This window comes from Alternaria novae-zelandiae (genome assembly GCF_023758075.1).
Source record: "Alternaria novae-zelandiae strain BMP 2774 chromosome Unknown scaffold_18, whole genome shotgun sequence".
Classification (NCBI taxonomy): Eukaryota; Fungi; Ascomycota; class Dothideomycetes; order Pleosporales; family Pleosporaceae; genus Alternaria; species Alternaria novae-zelandiae.
In genome coordinates this window covers 241,794-257,940 of record NW_026056978.1, presented here as the reverse complement: position 1 = coordinate 257,940, position 16,147 = coordinate 241,794, and the positions used below count along the sequence as shown (strand labels likewise).

At 50.3% G+C, this 16,147-nt stretch overlaps 6 protein-coding genes across 6 annotated transcripts; 3 read left to right on the top strand and 3 right to left on the bottom strand.

Moving 5' to 3' along the window:
* Positions 1-40: 40 nt before the first annotated feature.
* J4E88_008202 (uncharacterized protein) lies at positions 41-1,200 on the bottom strand (the record flags this gene model as incomplete). The annotated part of the gene is made up of 6 exons (XM_049401814.1): positions 41-154; positions 209-390; positions 721-799; positions 854-954; positions 1,010-1,091; positions 1,192-1,200. The coding sequence occupies 6 exons, from the start codon at positions 1,198-1,200 to the stop codon at positions 41-43; spliced, it is 567 nt and encodes a 188-aa protein (XP_049252352.1).
* A 1,525-nt stretch (positions 1,201-2,725) lies between these two features.
* On the bottom strand, positions 2,726-3,720 carry J4E88_008201 (uncharacterized protein; the record flags this gene model as incomplete). Its single annotated transcript, XM_049401813.1, has 3 exons — positions 2,726-3,157; positions 3,236-3,609; positions 3,660-3,720. 3 exons carry the CDS (start codon positions 3,718-3,720, stop codon positions 2,726-2,728), a joined length of 867 nt encoding a protein of 288 aa, XP_049252351.1.
* A 592-nt stretch (positions 3,721-4,312) lies between these two features.
* On the top strand, positions 4,313-4,800 carry J4E88_008200 (uncharacterized protein; the record flags this gene model as incomplete). The annotated part of the gene is made up of 2 exons (XM_049401812.1): positions 4,313-4,462; positions 4,552-4,800. The coding sequence occupies 2 exons, from the start codon at positions 4,313-4,315 to the stop codon at positions 4,798-4,800; spliced, it is 399 nt and encodes a 132-aa protein (XP_049252350.1).
* Positions 4,801-5,230: 430 nt separating this feature from the next.
* Positions 5,231-6,295, top strand: J4E88_008199 (uncharacterized protein; the record flags this gene model as incomplete). The annotated part of the gene is made up of 2 exons (XM_049401811.1): positions 5,231-5,444; positions 5,496-6,295. 2 exons carry the CDS (start codon positions 5,231-5,233, stop codon positions 6,293-6,295), a joined length of 1,014 nt encoding a protein of 337 aa, XP_049252349.1.
* Positions 6,296-8,715: 2,420 nt separating this feature from the next.
* J4E88_008198 (uncharacterized protein) lies at positions 8,716-10,517 on the top strand (the record flags this gene model as incomplete). Its single annotated transcript, XM_049401810.1, has 5 exons — positions 8,716-8,876; positions 8,925-9,424; positions 9,477-9,796; positions 9,848-10,309; positions 10,362-10,517. The coding sequence occupies 5 exons, from the start codon at positions 8,716-8,718 to the stop codon at positions 10,515-10,517; spliced, it is 1,599 nt and encodes a 532-aa protein (XP_049252348.1).
* A 1,179-nt stretch (positions 10,518-11,696) lies between these two features.
* On the bottom strand, positions 11,697-14,910 carry J4E88_008197 (uncharacterized protein; the record flags this gene model as incomplete). The annotated part of the gene is made up of 2 exons (XM_049401809.1): positions 11,697-14,369; positions 14,419-14,910. 2 exons carry the CDS (start codon positions 14,908-14,910, stop codon positions 11,697-11,699), a joined length of 3,165 nt encoding a protein of 1,054 aa, XP_049252347.1.
* Between the last annotated feature and the right edge of the window lie 1,237 nt (positions 14,911-16,147).

The window sequence follows — 16,147 nt, the reverse complement described above, 5'->3', positions numbered from 1 at the left end:
GACGCCGGAGAGCCGGCCGTGTATCATCTTCGTAGCGTGTTCAGAGAGCACCAATTTCTTCGTCTCCAGCACCCTTGCCTTCATCAGCTTCTTCCTCATTCGCGCCGGCCTTGCCGGTGGTGTCGCCGGTCATGACCCTCTTCATCTTCGATGGCTAGTCCACCTTCGTCATCAGAACGCCCACAGCCAGATCGCTATGAGCTGCCACCATAGCCCGTATTTCCGTCTTGTGCATAAGGACCATGTTGTTAGACACGGTATCGATAATTATCGACCTCAAGCCGGTGTCCTCGGGAAGGGTCGAAGAAAAGACGTGGTCGACGGCGACGGAGAAAGACTCCACGTCCCAAAACCTCTGGCAAGCGACCTCAAAGTACTTGACTGCTAGCTCTTTGAGGCCAGTGACGTCGTACTTGTCAGCGATCGCATACATCATCGAGTGTTTGAGAAGCTGGGGTGGCCCATCAAGACGCCCGACTAAGCAGCATTCGTCGCAGACGAAGGCTTTGCAAGCCAAACTGCAAGTATCGCTGGCGCAGAAATGATGGGGACACAATCTCCACTTCTTACATCTCCCTGTGCAAGTATGCGGGAAATCATACGTATATGGCTCTCCCGTGGCATCCCAGGTCTCAGTCCGCCATATTTGGATGTTGGAGGGCGTGATCGGGCTCGCATGCTCATTCCTCAGGGTTGTAGAGGAGTCGTCCTTGTACTTACCCGTGTAAAGATATTCGATGAGAGAGGCGATTACGTTCGGTTCGTCCTCGGGGAGATCAATGACATCTGTCTGCGCTTCCTGTCCGTCGTCAGTTCCAGTTCTTTCCAGACCTCGGGAAACAGCCATGCACACCTTGCCACCGAATTTGAGAGCTCCAGTGAAGAAGGCTACTTGCTTGCACACGATGATCTTGTGAACTCTGTGGATGTCGGCTCCGCATTTGATGGTAAGGTCTGTGTATTCGCCGGAAGTGAAACAGCTGTGGCAGTGGTCAGCTCTAGGCTTTACGTATGAGCTTGAGGAACTTGCCTTTGAACCGCATCCATGGCCTGAAGGCGCGGATTCTCTGCCATCTTCGCGTATCGCGGCGCTGGGCGCTGTGGTTCGAGATGTGTTGAGTGCACAAGCAAGACGCTCGATTTGCAGGTGGTGAGCTACCGGAGCGGACTCACTTTTCTGGTCTCGCTTACGTAGATCATTCCGACGTGAAGGTGAAAGTGAAGGTGAGGCGCGAGCGCAGACCACAACACATCGGTATCTCCCTGGGTCTCCAACAACAAAGCGCAGTCATACATTCCAGCCACGTAGTTTGCAAAGACAAGTTTCGTTATGCTAGACAGCGGTGATAGCTACGACCAATGTAATCAAAAAATGTGCTGCGCTTGCCGCATACAAGACTGAGAACATCGCAATCATGTGAGACTGGTACCTATATATTCTGCAGCGCATCCCTCAGATGGTGTCAGTTTCTAGATACAGTGTTCGTGATCCAGACGCGAGAGCCGGTAACGTACATCTCGATGCTCTCTAATAGTTACGTTGCTTGACTTTGGAAAGGGTAAGACCCATTGTGAGCGAACTTAGCGATATGATATCATGTGTTCAGATTGGCAGCTGCTGCGTAAGCAGTATGCGGAGAAGAAAGCCGGGCTAAGAATGCAGGGTAGGATGGGGTGCGCAGGGGCTGCGCTGATCAAAGGAAGGCACCGAAGGCAGGCACTGAAGGAGTGTTTCCCGCGAACTTCGGGTAGACATGTAGGGTTAGCGCAAAACTGTAAATGCTGCAAAAGCGATTGCATATCGGAAGATGCTCGACTACCCCACGGCAACATAAGTTTGTGCACCCCGGTAACCAGCCGAAGTTCACCCGGCTACCTCAACACTTTGGTTAGTCCCTGCGTGATACAGATCAGAAACGCTTTGTATGGCTCGAGTAATCACTGAGCCATGTTTGAAGGGCATGGTGGAGTCGGAACTCCAACCACATCCGAACCACGGTACTGAAATCCCACAGAATTTACGCATTTGCCCATTAGTATATAACGCCCTGCTTCTGCTATCACTCTTAGCTTTCTTACCATCACACAAACATCTTACATCCAAAGCCAAAACATTCCAAGGATACCACAAACCATCCACTACTACCAACCCAAAACCAAACAACACACCAACCAAAAACCTCCCCACCACAACCAACAAGATGTATTTCAACACCATCATCATCTCCCTCTTCATCACCCTGGGGCTCAGTCTCCCCATGTTCCCCAGCCCCCGCCCATACATCCCAAGCGGCATGGGGACTCTCCCCCTCATCACCACCAGCGACTTTGTTGTCGCGCGGGCGAACGACAACGATGCCGACGACGAAGTTGTCATCCCCGACAAATGGAGGCACACTCACGGCAAACTGTTTGAAGAGACAAAGGCAGAGAAGGTGGTGGTTCAGAAGAGGGATTTGGGGGACTGCAAGGAGGGTATGTGGGGTTGCTAGGGGTTTGAGGCTATTGGAAGCCGGGGGTGTCAGGGGTGTGGGAAGTATACTGAGAGTGTACTGCGAAATCCTAATTAGCCTGGAGCCTACGTTGGCTTTAGGTCATCTAATTTGCATGGTTTCATGTTGAGGTATGCTGCAGACCTATTTTGACTTTTCGTTGTTCAGTGTGATCTGGTAGCGAGATTTCAATACCACACATAATACACACGCACCCCTTACACTACATGTCCTCATGCCTTCGCCTTCTCTGCATTCAACTTGTCGTTGATAGGCTGGAGCATGTTCGTCATGAACTGCTCATCCAGGTCTTGTCCCGAACCTGAGCCTTTCGGTGGCTCCACACCCCACTCCGGGATAAGCCTCGTCCCCCCAAGAGTAATTTCCAGTACACTACCACACGGGTACTCTTTCTTCTGTAGCAGATCCAACAAAGACGTCGCGCATGCGTCTGGCGTCAGTGCTTTATCTGTAGTCACGGAGTATTGCTTGAGTTTCGCAGCGTCGAACAACGGTGTTGCCACGGCACCAGGACAGAGAGTAGTAATCTTGACGCCTGTGAGTGACTCAGACGCCCCGAGAGACTTGACGAAGCCCACGACAGCGTGTTTTGTTGCACAGTAAAGCGGGGCTGCTAGGTTGCCTGATATGCCGGCCACGGACGCCTATTCTGGTGTTAGACGTGCCACCGTTGACTACGTGACGGCCCTTCAAGTCGACCCTGATATGTTGGTATGACTTACGATGATACAAACACTAGCCCTTTTGCCTTTCCCCAGACTCTTCCTGATCGCCAATCTTGTTAATTTGATTGGATGGTTCACGTTAACCTCCACTTGCTTATACCCTTGGTCTTCGGGGTCTTGCCAGAAGTTGGAAAACGGTGGGTCGAACAGTCCCGCGCAGATGGCGTATGCATCGGGAACGTCGTTCCATTGCTTTTCGCACGCGTCGAAAAGTTTGTCAAAGTCGGCCCATCGCGTCACGTCAGATTGCACGTAGAGAATGTTCGACTTGTTGGCAGCAAAGGTATCGAAGTCGGGTGTTGTTTTGAGGTCTGCGACAAGGATGCGTGCGCCGAGATCGTGTGCTTGCTTTGTCACACAGAAGCCGATTCCTGTTCATGTTAGACATACAGTTTTCCGACATCGATAGTATTCTAAGTACCAGATGCACCTCCTGTAATGAGGAGTATCTTGCCGTTCAGCGGCTGGTCGATGGATGTCATGTTAGCTCCACACTTAATGATCGTATTGTATTCCAGCAAGCGATAAGTCTTTTTCAAGGCTTGCCAGAAGCTGAAGTGCTCTGGTAGTTAATGTCGCTACTCTGTTATGCGGCTGTCGGATAATAGCTTCCGCGGCCTCGACCGAACATCGCCGTTCCTTTAAATGAGGGGCTACGGGTAACCGAACGCCCCATGGCGGGCGCTACCGGTAGCCGTATGTGAAAAGGCCCTTTTGTTCATGTGTTGTCTGGAAGCTAAGGTCGTGCCAGCGATTGGTGATTGATCGCAGAGTTGAGTGGAGAGGTGGAGGGGTGGAGCACCATCCTTATCATTCTACGGGGTCAAGGCGGGGCGTAATGAGCAAAAAGTAAACTGGCGACGTGGTCCGCAGCGACAGGTACGATAATGAGCATCGCATCAGTGGTCCGGGGTAATCAGTCATGGAATAGCACATTGAAGTCGTGCATGCGGTAGGTTTGGATGGATGCCGATCAGGGTTCCTGCAAGCAGTGATGCGTCATTGACCCGGCATCCTCGTCCCAGCCACCCGTGGACGCCAGCCACATTCGCGACAACTCAAGCAACAGCAATCATGTCGACCGAAGAATTGATACGCATCACTGTTTTTGCGAACCGCAATGCTAAGCTTTCTGAAGATGAGTTCAATGACCACTGGGCGAACAAACATGGCCCTCTCATCACATCATGGCTGCAGCGTCACGGTATCGTCAAATACGTCCAAGTGAGCTTCCCCATCAGCTCTCCCTACTTGTGCAGCCCCTTATTATCTTGATGCTGCGCAATTCATCTAAAAGTACTGATCATTCGAAGTATCACACTACATCAAGACACAAAGCACGCCTAAGCATGCCTACTCTTTCGTACGACGGCATGGCGGACTTCTGGGTGCGGAAGTACGAAGATTTCGAGAAGGCTTACGAAGATCCTTTTTACTTGGAGGTAGTAAAGAAGGATGAAGAGTACTTGTTCGATATGGAGAGCTTGCGTGTGACTGCTGGCGTCGACATCTGTGTCATCGAAGATGGAAAGGTGGTGCAAGAGCACGCCCATAAATTCTGAATTGCCTGCTTGCGTAGGCGCAGAAGGAGAGGTCACATCAAGATGCGAATATGTGAAAGGCTGAGATGCAGATTGGTTCCATCACCTCCATTCCGTGGTACTGCAATGGCCCACAGACGGCGAGCCAACCACACCTTCCGCATTTCATACAATTCGAACGCACAATGCCGCTTTCCCAAGAGGAATATCGCAAATTATTCTGGGCACACTTTCCTACAAGGGCGAGGCAGGAATCTTATCCGCTGCTTCATCTACCACTCACTACCTCCCGTACACGTAGAGCCTTCATTTCGCGTATTTGAACAGACGTCGATAGACCTGGTCTCACGATTTCTACCCGTTCCGGCTCTCACGTTCATTTCTCTGTGCACTGTAAGTTAAATCTCTTCTAGTACGAAGACCTTTCCTGACAGTATAGGAAACCGCAAACATGCCCGTCGTCCTCATTCCCTTCTCAGTAGCCGGCAGTCGATTTGGCATGAACGTCGCGCATGATGCAGCGACATTCCAACTAGACACGGCGATATTTCCCGATATTCATGGCTCAACCATCACTTCAACCCCGTCTTCCAGTACTTCGCACTCGAATCTTCAGACTTGGGCTGAGGTAGTGAAGCATGGCGTGCTACCCGGGTCGAAGAAGAGTAGGTCGTTGCGGGATGCAAGGAATCACGAGCTATGCTTACAAAATACAGTGCCCAGATACATCAAAGGCGAGCCGTGGATTCCGGAGAGCGACGCAGTCGCAGACGTCTACGAAACCCCTGCCATCAAGTCGAAGTTTCATGGATTCCTTGAATTGCCTACAGAACTCCGCCTCGAGATCTGGAAACTTGCCCTCGATGTCGATACGAACGTGATGGAAGTGCGCAAGGCAGTCAGGAGGGGCAATAACCCCGCTCGACCCGTGTTTCTTCCCGAGTTCTGCTATACATCACGACGAACCTTCGACGAGACGGTCGCCACCGTCATCGAGAATTCACAAATGATGATTTGCTCATACGCCGACAACCAGTTTGCACGCGCGTTTCTGGCCGCAGAGCCGTGCCGCTTTGACCTCGTTCGTCACTTGGACTTCAGGTTCTTCAGCCGCTTCAAGGAAGAGTTCGGTGTGAACGCTGATCTAGAACTTGCTTTCGAATGCAGGGGTCTGCGTACTATCAAGCTCAACTTTCACTGCAGCGATCTGGTCCGGCTGGAAATCGAGGATGGTTACGACTACTACGAAGACGATTTCACCCGTTACCCTGCCGAGGGTGAGGAGCTGTTCAACAAATACAAGCTTGCTCGGATATTGGACTGCGACGCGCTCAACGTAGTCATCATCGAGCACTCAGGGTGTTACTGTCGAATGGCGGTGGAAGCGGCCGAGGGCTTGGGGAGAATCATAGAGCAGAAGTTCGCAGGCAAAGTCCCGAAGCAGATCGTAAGACTTACCTACACTCGTCAGCCGACCAGACTTCGTGAAAACAACACTTTTGGCTGGCGTGTATGAAGTACACAAACAGGACATCGAGCGGGACCAGAGGAGCATGGAATGACTGGAGTGGACAAAAGAGTATTACGGAAGGTCTCGTGCGGTATGTAGTGCTCACGGACAGTGTGCCTGGATTAGCCCTTTGTAGTTGACCAGCCTAGATTCTGGTGGTCAAGTCTCTTACCTTCTGGCTATGCATTCTTGGAACTTCAAATATCGTTCGGTCTGGCTCATTGGGTGCTGTGGGCCATGCACAGGACATAACCCCATCACCATGTCTTCTCATAGCCACTATCCACTTAGTATGTGTGTTTGTGACGACAGGAAGGCCGCTGTGAAGTTGTCACACTCATTAATCTTCCGCTTGTATATGTATTTCGCTGAATCTCGTATTCGACAGAGTTTGACAACTCCTTGGGACACTGTTGCTCGGAACCGCCATATTCTAGGATGCTGTAACGTGGTAGAAAAGTCGCTCTTTCGTTCGGTTGGAGAAACCGTTACCGGAGACGAAGTAAGGCCTTGCGTTTGTGTCGTCTCCAGGATAGTGGCCCGCCATCTTATCGACAAGTCTTCCCACCAGAACGCGCGTTCATTGCAGGCAGCGACTGTGTTGTGCCGTCTTGTGAGTTAGGTACCTCAGAGGTGCGCTGAAGAGCACAGGCTCAGAGTCCGGCCCGTCATTGCTGGGTCAGTCTTCGCACCGTGCCACATCGCACTTTGGGGACGAAGGCTGCGAGTAGTGTTGAAATCATGTTCACACTGAGCTCTCAGCCATCACCGTGCCGCCTTTCCGCTCTCCGCTCTAGGAAGAATAGCATGCTTGGCGTGTAGCAATATTCCACCACAACGCCACCAGCAGATGTGGCCGGCTAAATGTGAGATCCGCTATCGAGTGAGCTGCGCAGTCCCGGCTGACCGGGGCCCCGTCTTTGTCAGGGCAAGGCTTGGTATCATGTCTCTAAGCGCCATCAATCACGACATGAGTGTACAACGCGAGTAGAGGACCGGGGTGGGGCCTTCTGCGATGGAAAGAGGGGCCCCACTAGCCTATTCGCTTGCGCATGAACAATCTACTGTCGACTCCAACAGCTCGGCGCGTGGAACTCTCTACACACATATGCCTCCCAGGAAATTGAAAGTGTCGCATCAGTATGAGCACCGACCTCGCAATTGATTACTCCCATGGCTGCCGCAAGTGCATGCCGCCAAGGCTGCACGTGGCCTGCAACATAGCTCCGATGTGCACCTGGACACCGTCCCGCCTCGTCGCTTGCGCGTATGCACAGCGCGGCTTCCCCCCTAACCATTTGCACACCCTATCCGCATGCGTACATCGAAGCCGTCTGAGCCTTATCGACGTCTGCCAATGCGAAAAACCATGGAACGACTTCGTCAGTACAATTGTTTTGCAAAGTCCAGTCACCGAGCTCAAGATCCGGCGCGCAGGCCCATTTATCCATCTTGGCTGGTCCTGGCATCGCGTGGTAAGCTTGACCTACCGTGAGCGGACTCTTGGTTGGCTATTCCAAGCCTTGAGTGCAGAACACCAAGAGGCATACCGGATGCTAAGCAAAATTATCCGCGGGACGAGTCGCCTGTTCAGATGGGGATCCAGAGCTATCGAGGCGTCTTACAATCAAGCCCGGGGGCGTCTCAAGCCTCAACGCTGGGCACAGCGGAATAGCAACAGAATCGGGGAACGCATGGCTTGATGGCGAAAATCACTCGGCAGATCGGCTTCGACATCTCATGATGAAGGGGTCTATCATCTGATGAGTTGAAGCAGACCGAGGCATAGAACCACCAGACCTCGCCAGCAGGCGCTTCTGCACATGTCGCGTCTCCAAAACGCAACATGCTGTTGTCCTATCTGGCTATCACGAAGTTAATATCAAGGCGCTTTCGAGGGCCAATGAATGACAGCAACCCGTGTCTGGGTCTATTGTCAAATGTGGTCACACGTTCTAGCGCCACCAGGTTATAGACTTCTGGAAGGCAGCCGAACACCCCATGGGGAGACAGCAATTTGCATCGGACGTTGGATACCTCCGTTGGCGGCCAATGCCTAGATATGACAAGACGGGACTTCTCTGTTCTTGTAAGTCTAGTCCCACGGCGCTACGGGCCTGGTGCCAACAGATCGCTCGGTGGAGATTTCTTGGTATCATCTTACTGGCCCTTCCCACCGTTGCTGTCAGGCAGTCTTCCTGCAAAGTGCGGTACCCATGTCCGTCAACCCGCGGTGGAACAAGCATGGGAGTATCTCCCATCCGGGGTGTGGGGTCGCTTGCAGTGGAGGTGGATCGAATATAAGTACTCGACGCCGGACGAGGGTCTTTTTCAACCCAAGGGACTTCGCCCATCAGTAGCACAGTCTACTTGTCCTGAACTTCGGTCAATCTTTCACTTAACAGTTCCATCGTTCTTTATTCAAGATGGTCGGTATGCACGTCGGAGCCGCCAAGGGCAACAGTGCCGTCCGCGAGGATGTGCCTGAGTTCGAGAAGGTCATTTGGTACAAGGACCCAAACATGCGAAAGCTGTTCTGGCACTCTTCGGTCCTTTGCATTGCCTCCGCCACTACTGGTTATGACGGGTGAGTGGAGTTTCTAGTAATGCAGCGGGATTTGCTGACCATCTTCAGCATGATGATGAACTCTTCGCAGCAGATGAGCAGATGGCAGGACTACTTTGATGAGCCTACCGGTAACCGCCTGGGTCTCATGAACAACATGTACAACATCGGTTCGATCGTCAGCTTCTTCCTCGTTCCCTTCCTGACCCAGTGGACCGGACGTAAGATTCCAATCGCCGTCGGCTGCTCCATCATGATTGCTGGTGCCCTTGTCTCGACCTTCTCTACGAACTGGCAGATCTACATGGGTGGCCGTTTCATCCTTGGTTTCGGTAACTCTTTCGCCCAGATGTGTTCGCCTATTCTTCTTACCGAGATCTGCCATCCTCAGCACCGTGGTATCTTCACTGCCGTATACAACTGTCTCTGGAACTTAGGTGCTCTTTTCGTCGCATGGATCGCATGGGGTACATCTCAGGCGGACAACCACTGGTCTTGGAGGTCCATCACTCTTCTTCAGGCTCTGCCTTCGTTCCTCCAACTCTGCTTCCTTTGGTGGGTTCCTGAGAGTAAGTCAAACTTTACACTGCACAACGGATATACGCTGACATTGCTTTCCAGGCCCACGTTGGTTGATCTCCAAGGAGCGCTACGAAGAGGCCCTGGACACTCTCGCCTACTACCATGCCGGAGGTGACCGTAACAACGCCACGGTTCAGTTCGAATACGTCGAGATGAGGGAAGTCATTCGTCTGGAAGCCGATGCCAACAAGAACTCCAGCTACGTCGACTTTGTCAAGACCAAGGGTAACCGATGGAGGTTGGCTATTCTCATCTCTCTCGGTATCATCTCCCAGTACTCCGGCAACGCACTCTTCTCCAACTACATCAACTTGGTCTACGAGGGTGCTGGTATTACCAGCGAGAACCAGAAGATGGGTGTAAGTATTGCGGAATTGTTGCATGAAAACACTTACTAACACGTCGATCAGCTTACCGGTGGTGAACGTATCTTGGCTCTCTGTGTGTCCGTCTACGCCGCTACCTTGATCGACAAGGTTGGTCGTCGTCCCCTCTTCCTCGGCGCAACCACCGGTATGGTCGTCTCATTCGTCTGCTGGACCATCACCTGCGCTATCTACGAGAACTCCGGCGACACCAACTCCGCAGCCGGTTACGCTCAGATTCCATTCGTCTGGATCTTTGGTGTCTTCTACGCTTTCGCCTGGTCTGGTCTGCTCGTTGCCTACGCTCTTGAGATTCTGCCTTATGCTCTCCGTGCTAAGGGTCTCATGATCATGAACATCACTGTGCAGGCTATCCTCGCCGTTGGTGGTCAGACGAACCCCGTCGCATGGGACAACCTTCCCAAGCACTGGAACTTGGCTCTCTTCTACACCCTCTGGATTACCGTCGAGCTTGTCTTCGTCTACTTCGTCTACCCCGAGACAAAGGTATGTACACTCCTGATCTACCCATGAGAACAATGCTAATCTTGTACAACAGGGTCCCACACTTGAGGAAATCGCCCGTATCTTCGACGGTCCTGCCGCAGTGGCTCCCGTGGACATGGATGCGATCGCCAGACAAGCTGCTAAGGAGCGCCTCAACAACTTCGGCGATGAGAAGGAGCCTCACGTCGAGCAGAGCCACGTCGTTTAGGGTGCTTGATCTCACTCATTAGTAGTCATGTCGCAGGAATAGGGAGGTTGGGCTTCGTAGTTTTGGCATTCGCTACCCCTAGAGCAGTCTTTACTTCAATATACCCACTGCTTTGGTACGCACTGTTTGATGCTTTGCTGCTGTCAAAGTTCGTGATGACTACGCTTCAGAACAATCGCGCAGGACCTTCGGCGCTGATCTCCCACCCCAGGACACATGCTAGCGCGGTGGCCAAGACGCCAAGCCGTGCTAGTTCGGTGCTCACCCCGCAATCATTTGAGCGATTTCCGCACTCCGTCTCATCTTCTCAACCCGTCTTGGCATCCAACATTTAAGAGCCCTTCCGTGTCTGGCGCGTCAGCAAATTATCACTCAGCTCTGTAAACCACCCTGATCCTTTTTTTATATCCGAAAAGCAACCTGGATCACACCACACTCATCTCCGTCGGTCAGTCGGTCATATTACCTAGATACCAGCTTACTGCTCCCCAATTGTTCCATCACTGCAGTTACTCGGCACCATCTCCGGATGCGACTTATATAAGACGGCAGTTGTGAGTCTACGGATCGGAGAATTAGGGCGCTGACGCAGTATGCATCTTCGTCGCGCCATATTGCCATGCCTCGCACGCACTGCAAGCCTGCAGAGACCGTAGAGCTAAATGCCCACCTTGCGGCACGCACAAGCTGGTCGATTTCTCTCGCGCTTGACACGAACATCAGCCTGGTTGAAGTAATCCTCCACCTCAATTCACTATCGATATCACGACCACCATACACGTCTAGCTGCCCCAGACTCCGGGTCCCAGCGTGGAGGGACGTAGACGCAAGGCGGTGGCACGATGATCTTGGAAGCAGCCCAATTGCTGCATGTCTTCAAACATTTTATAGCATACGTGCTCTTACTAAGTCTATTCTATCCCGTTCCAATGCGTTGACAACCCTAGGTACTTTGGGCTCAGCGCAATTACTGGCACACAAGCTTGATGTGATGAATATCTAATGCCCGAGATCCAGAGCAAGACCCGTATAAGATATGAGACATTTCCACCTTCGTATGATAACATGGTTTCCGCCAGATGTGAGTACTCGTCAAACATGCTATCTAAGATCATGTCGCTGTAATCCGCGTCCAACCCAGATTCTCCGTCTTCCTGCTTCGACGTCGTTCACAGAACCTCACATCAAGCCTGATCCATCGTACCGCTCCTCATCCGGTCCAACCTCATACTGGGGCTGATCCTCAGCCTTCAGCGACTTGGGATCGATGTACCGACATGTAAGCGCAAACCGCAGCTTTCCCGAGTGCTCAACAGCGTGCTCATAATATTTCTGTACGTCTGCACCGTGCATGATGACAATATCGCCATGACCGAGCTGCATGGTCAGCGCATCTCTCGCATTGCCTCGGTTGTTGAGCTTCAACTGCTTGGGTATCTGCTTCCTCCTCGCATTGTACGCCTTGGTGTCGGATGTCTTGAGCGCATCGAGAGAAGGTTGAAGTGCGAGACGAGCTTCGTAATGTTCGCATCCAGGTATCGGGGCAGCGTCATCGTAAAGACCAGCGACAGAAGATACGCCGTGGTAGTGACGGGCTTTCATGCGGATCCGCATCGTACCTGGTGCGCCCAAACTTAACGTTGCGATAGTTGGACCGAGGCCAAATTCGCCGTCATCATGGTAGTTGATCTTCTGTTCCTCGAAATATCCTAGTGCAAGAACTTCATTGAACTCCTTCTCTTGCCATTCTTGATTGACTTCCTGTATGCTTCTACCCGTCTCCTGCGTCAAGAGCAACTTGGCCGCCCAGTTCAAGCGACTGCGTGTGCTGGTTATTGGACGAGCGGCTCCATCGAAGGAGCGAGATGCTGTCGCTGCGATGAACTTGTACGGCATACCATAGTTGACTGCAAAGTGGCGGCAGTAGTTTGGTCCCTTGAGCTGACCGTTCGGCATGGAGCGTCGCTGCAGCCCAATGTCCGTCTGTTGAAGTTCTTCAAACATAGCATCTGGTCCACCTTCTTCCTCAAGCACCGTCTTATTGGCGATCATGTGTGTGATGAAGCCATTGACGCCGGGTATTTCGTAACAATTAATGCGATACCCATGTTCAAAGGATACTTTCAGTCCAAACAGAGGTGCCATTGTATCTCTGGACAGTGTGTAGCTGCTTGTGACCGGCCATAATGGGTCGCGAAGAGATAACGCGGAGATGAGCGTATGCGGAGGCGTCCTCGTATATTGGCATGCTACATTGGAACACTCCCAATTTGTCCAGTTCAGACGGGATGTGCAGCGTCCGCAACCAGGGCAAACAATACCAGACCAGAATGCGACGGATGTATTTTCGCCGGGAACAGAGTGTCCTGAAAGTTCAGCAGCGTTAGAGACCAGAGGGTAGTCGTGATCGTCGTTGTGCCAAGGAGTCTTCTGCTTGAGAAAGCGTGGGTCATATACCAAGGAGGCTTCTTTTGGCTCCTGCGCTGACGTGCTCGTTCCGGGTCCTGGTGTAGGCATGAGAATCTTCCAAAAGGCGGCGCAAGTCGGTTGTAGACACATCCACCCGTTCAGGTATATCTGTTGGGACTTCACATTGCAGCTTCCGCATGTCTTCTCAACTGGAGGTTGCAGCGAGCCAAGCTCTGCAACTTCCTGTGAATCCTTCTCCTTCCACCAGGACTCTTTCTTTGTGTTCAGCTTCTCAAAGCGGTATCGCACAATTTTGCTGTTACCACTCTTCTCAGCCCAGATATGGGTGGGCTTGAAATGATCCAAAACACAGTACTGATGCGGTGGCTTTGATGGGATGTTGGGGTTGTCGACTCCGGTGATGATGACGACTGGGTTGTAGTGAAGCATGCAGTTCCTCAAGCCTAGCGCAGCTGAGTCTTCAGATTGGTCTTTCTTTGACTTCATCTCACCAGAGTCAATGTCCTTCGCGAGACCACCACCTGCTCGTGAGATGACAACGTTAGTATCCATATAATCGCGAGCATGCGCAACCTTGTCAAACATGAAGCCCCTCGCAAAACCGCCAGTTGAGTAGCAGGCGCTTTGGTATGCGCGATAGTAATGTAGCGTCTCGCAGATCTCTTGCCGTCCATCGGCCCAGACTTCTGGTTGTCCGTGCGGTTCTGGCTTGTTCGAACCTCTATTCTGCTGGGCAATGAGTCGCTCGGTGATATCATAGAGGTGTTTGTTGTCGGCTAGGTCGAATCCTTCACCGACGGGAGAGCCCACGAATTCATCGCAATCCGTTGTTGCTTCTGATTCCGCATACAGACTGGGCACCGGCCCAACAAGGTCAGCACAGAGCGGTTTCTTCTGGTCGGCGGGATCGCCAGCTCGAAGCCAAGCCTCGACCTGCCCGCTGCGATCTCGATTGTCGGGGATAGAAGGAGCCACGGAACAGTCATGCTCTTCGTGCCCAGCTGCGCCACACCTTCCGCAGGTTATACCCAAATGCAGTATGGGCTGGGCTAGATAGGAGTCTTGTTCAGGCACCTGGCCGTTCCCAAGCTCAACGTTCGACTTTTCATGTACGACACTCGGATCATAGTGGATAGCTGATTCGGGCGTAAGGTATGCGAAGCGGCTATCGGCCTCCTTCGAAAGCATTGATGGCGGTGTTTGCGCGTGATTGACGAAGTCTGGGACGTTGCGCATACTGTCCTCCGGCGTATTTGGTTCCCATGATTGCGATATGGGGGTCTGGCTTGAGAGGATTTCTTGCGAAGCAAATGGAGTTGCAAAATCTTGGCTCGATGCCGGTACGGGTTCCGGTATACGCTGAGCACATTGGCCTTGTCCGTCCAGCGGAAGAGAGGTCTGTGTGTTCTTGTAGGCGGAAATCTGTTTGCAAATTAGCTTGATGACCGAAGGGTCGGAGGGTTGTACAAACCGGAGTTGATGGCAAAGAACCAGGCGGGGACGATAGCTCACTACCGGAGCTTTCGTTGTCATATTTTTGGCTTGGCCGGCGTGTGAATGTGGTGACTGGGACTTTGAGACAGACTATCATGGACTCTTTCTCCGGTGGTTGCGACGAGGTGTCGATGCCATTGGCAATGATCTCCAAAGATACCGGAGCTTCAGTTTGAGTCTGATGAGAAGTACCACTTGTTGTAGCGGAAGCTCTCTGTGCGGATGATTTGGATTTGGTCAAGGTCGCTTTCCTTCTCTTAGAGATAGGCGGCTGAGGCGGTGCGTTGATGTATCTTTCCGGAGGTTTCCTTACTCGTGCCGGGCGTTGGGAAGATGCGCTGCCATAGTTACCCAGATCTTTCTGGAGTTCAGCAGTCCCTGATTCGGGCGTGGGTTTGGGTTGCTTCGCTCCGGGTGCACCTTCCCAGTCGGAATCGCTGTCGTCAGACTTGCGCTTCGAGGATGCCATGAGAGATGAGTGATTCGAGTAGTGGTTTGCTGTTAGATGCGTGTTGAATATTCAGTAGCGATAGCTGAAGCGACAAGAAAGACGATTGAAGTCTAGAAACAACAGTGTGAGGTCAGGAGTGGCAGGTGGTGGGATCGCGTCATGCGGACAATAGGAATTCAATTCAGGTTCGTGCGACAATAGGAAGACAGGTACACTGAGAGTCAAGGAAAACTCTGCTGAGACGCTCTCACTTGAGCGACGCAGTGAGAGTGGGCAAACGTTGTAGATGGTGACAGTGAAGAAGGCGGCCAGCGCGGAGGCAGGGTCGAGGGTGGCTCTTGCTGTACTACGTCGCGATAAGAGCGACTTCCAAGATAGCAGCCAACTCTGGAGAGGTCTGCCATGTTTGCGACTTCTATTTACACTCGGTCCTGAATTATAACAATTTTCTTCTTAGTGTCTAGGTTAAGAAGGTAAGTTGCCTTAATATATTAATATAATTCTAGTTTTATTTACTAAAGCGCTAGTCTAAAAGTAGATTTTTTCTTTTATAATACTACTTACTTATATAAACTAAAAATACTATAAAAGTTTAAAACTAACTTATAATACTTTTTTTTTATTTTTACTTTTACTAAAATTACTTACTATAGTAATTAATTAATATATTTACTAATACTATTTACTACTTAAGTTTTTTTACTTAGTTAAAAAATTTTTTTTTAATAAGTATAAGCTATAGCTATACTAAAAATAGCTTTTAAAGTAGTACTTTTAGCTTTATAAGCTTATTAGTATAAAACTTAAAAAAGCTAAAAACTAAAATATTAGTAACTTTATACTATTACTTAAGTAAATTATATACTATTATTAAGCTACTTAAATATAAATATAGTTACTATTACTTTAAGCTTATAAAGTATTTACTAGCTTTTTTATATATATATAGCTAGTACTAATAGCTTTTTAGTAAATAAAAATTTATAGTAAATTATATTAAGTTTAAAATTTAAAGTAAAAACTAAAAAAGTAAAATAAGTTACTTAGTTATTAATAAAAATAAAAAAATAGTAGTTAAAAAAATTTTAAAATAATAAAGTATTTATAATTATAATAAAAAAATAAAAATAGTAGTAGTAAATATACTTTTATAAATATATTATTTAAACTTTAACTTTAGTTTTATAGTATAAGCTATTTCTACTTTATAAGCTATTATAATAACTTATTATATATTTATTATAAAGTTATTTTT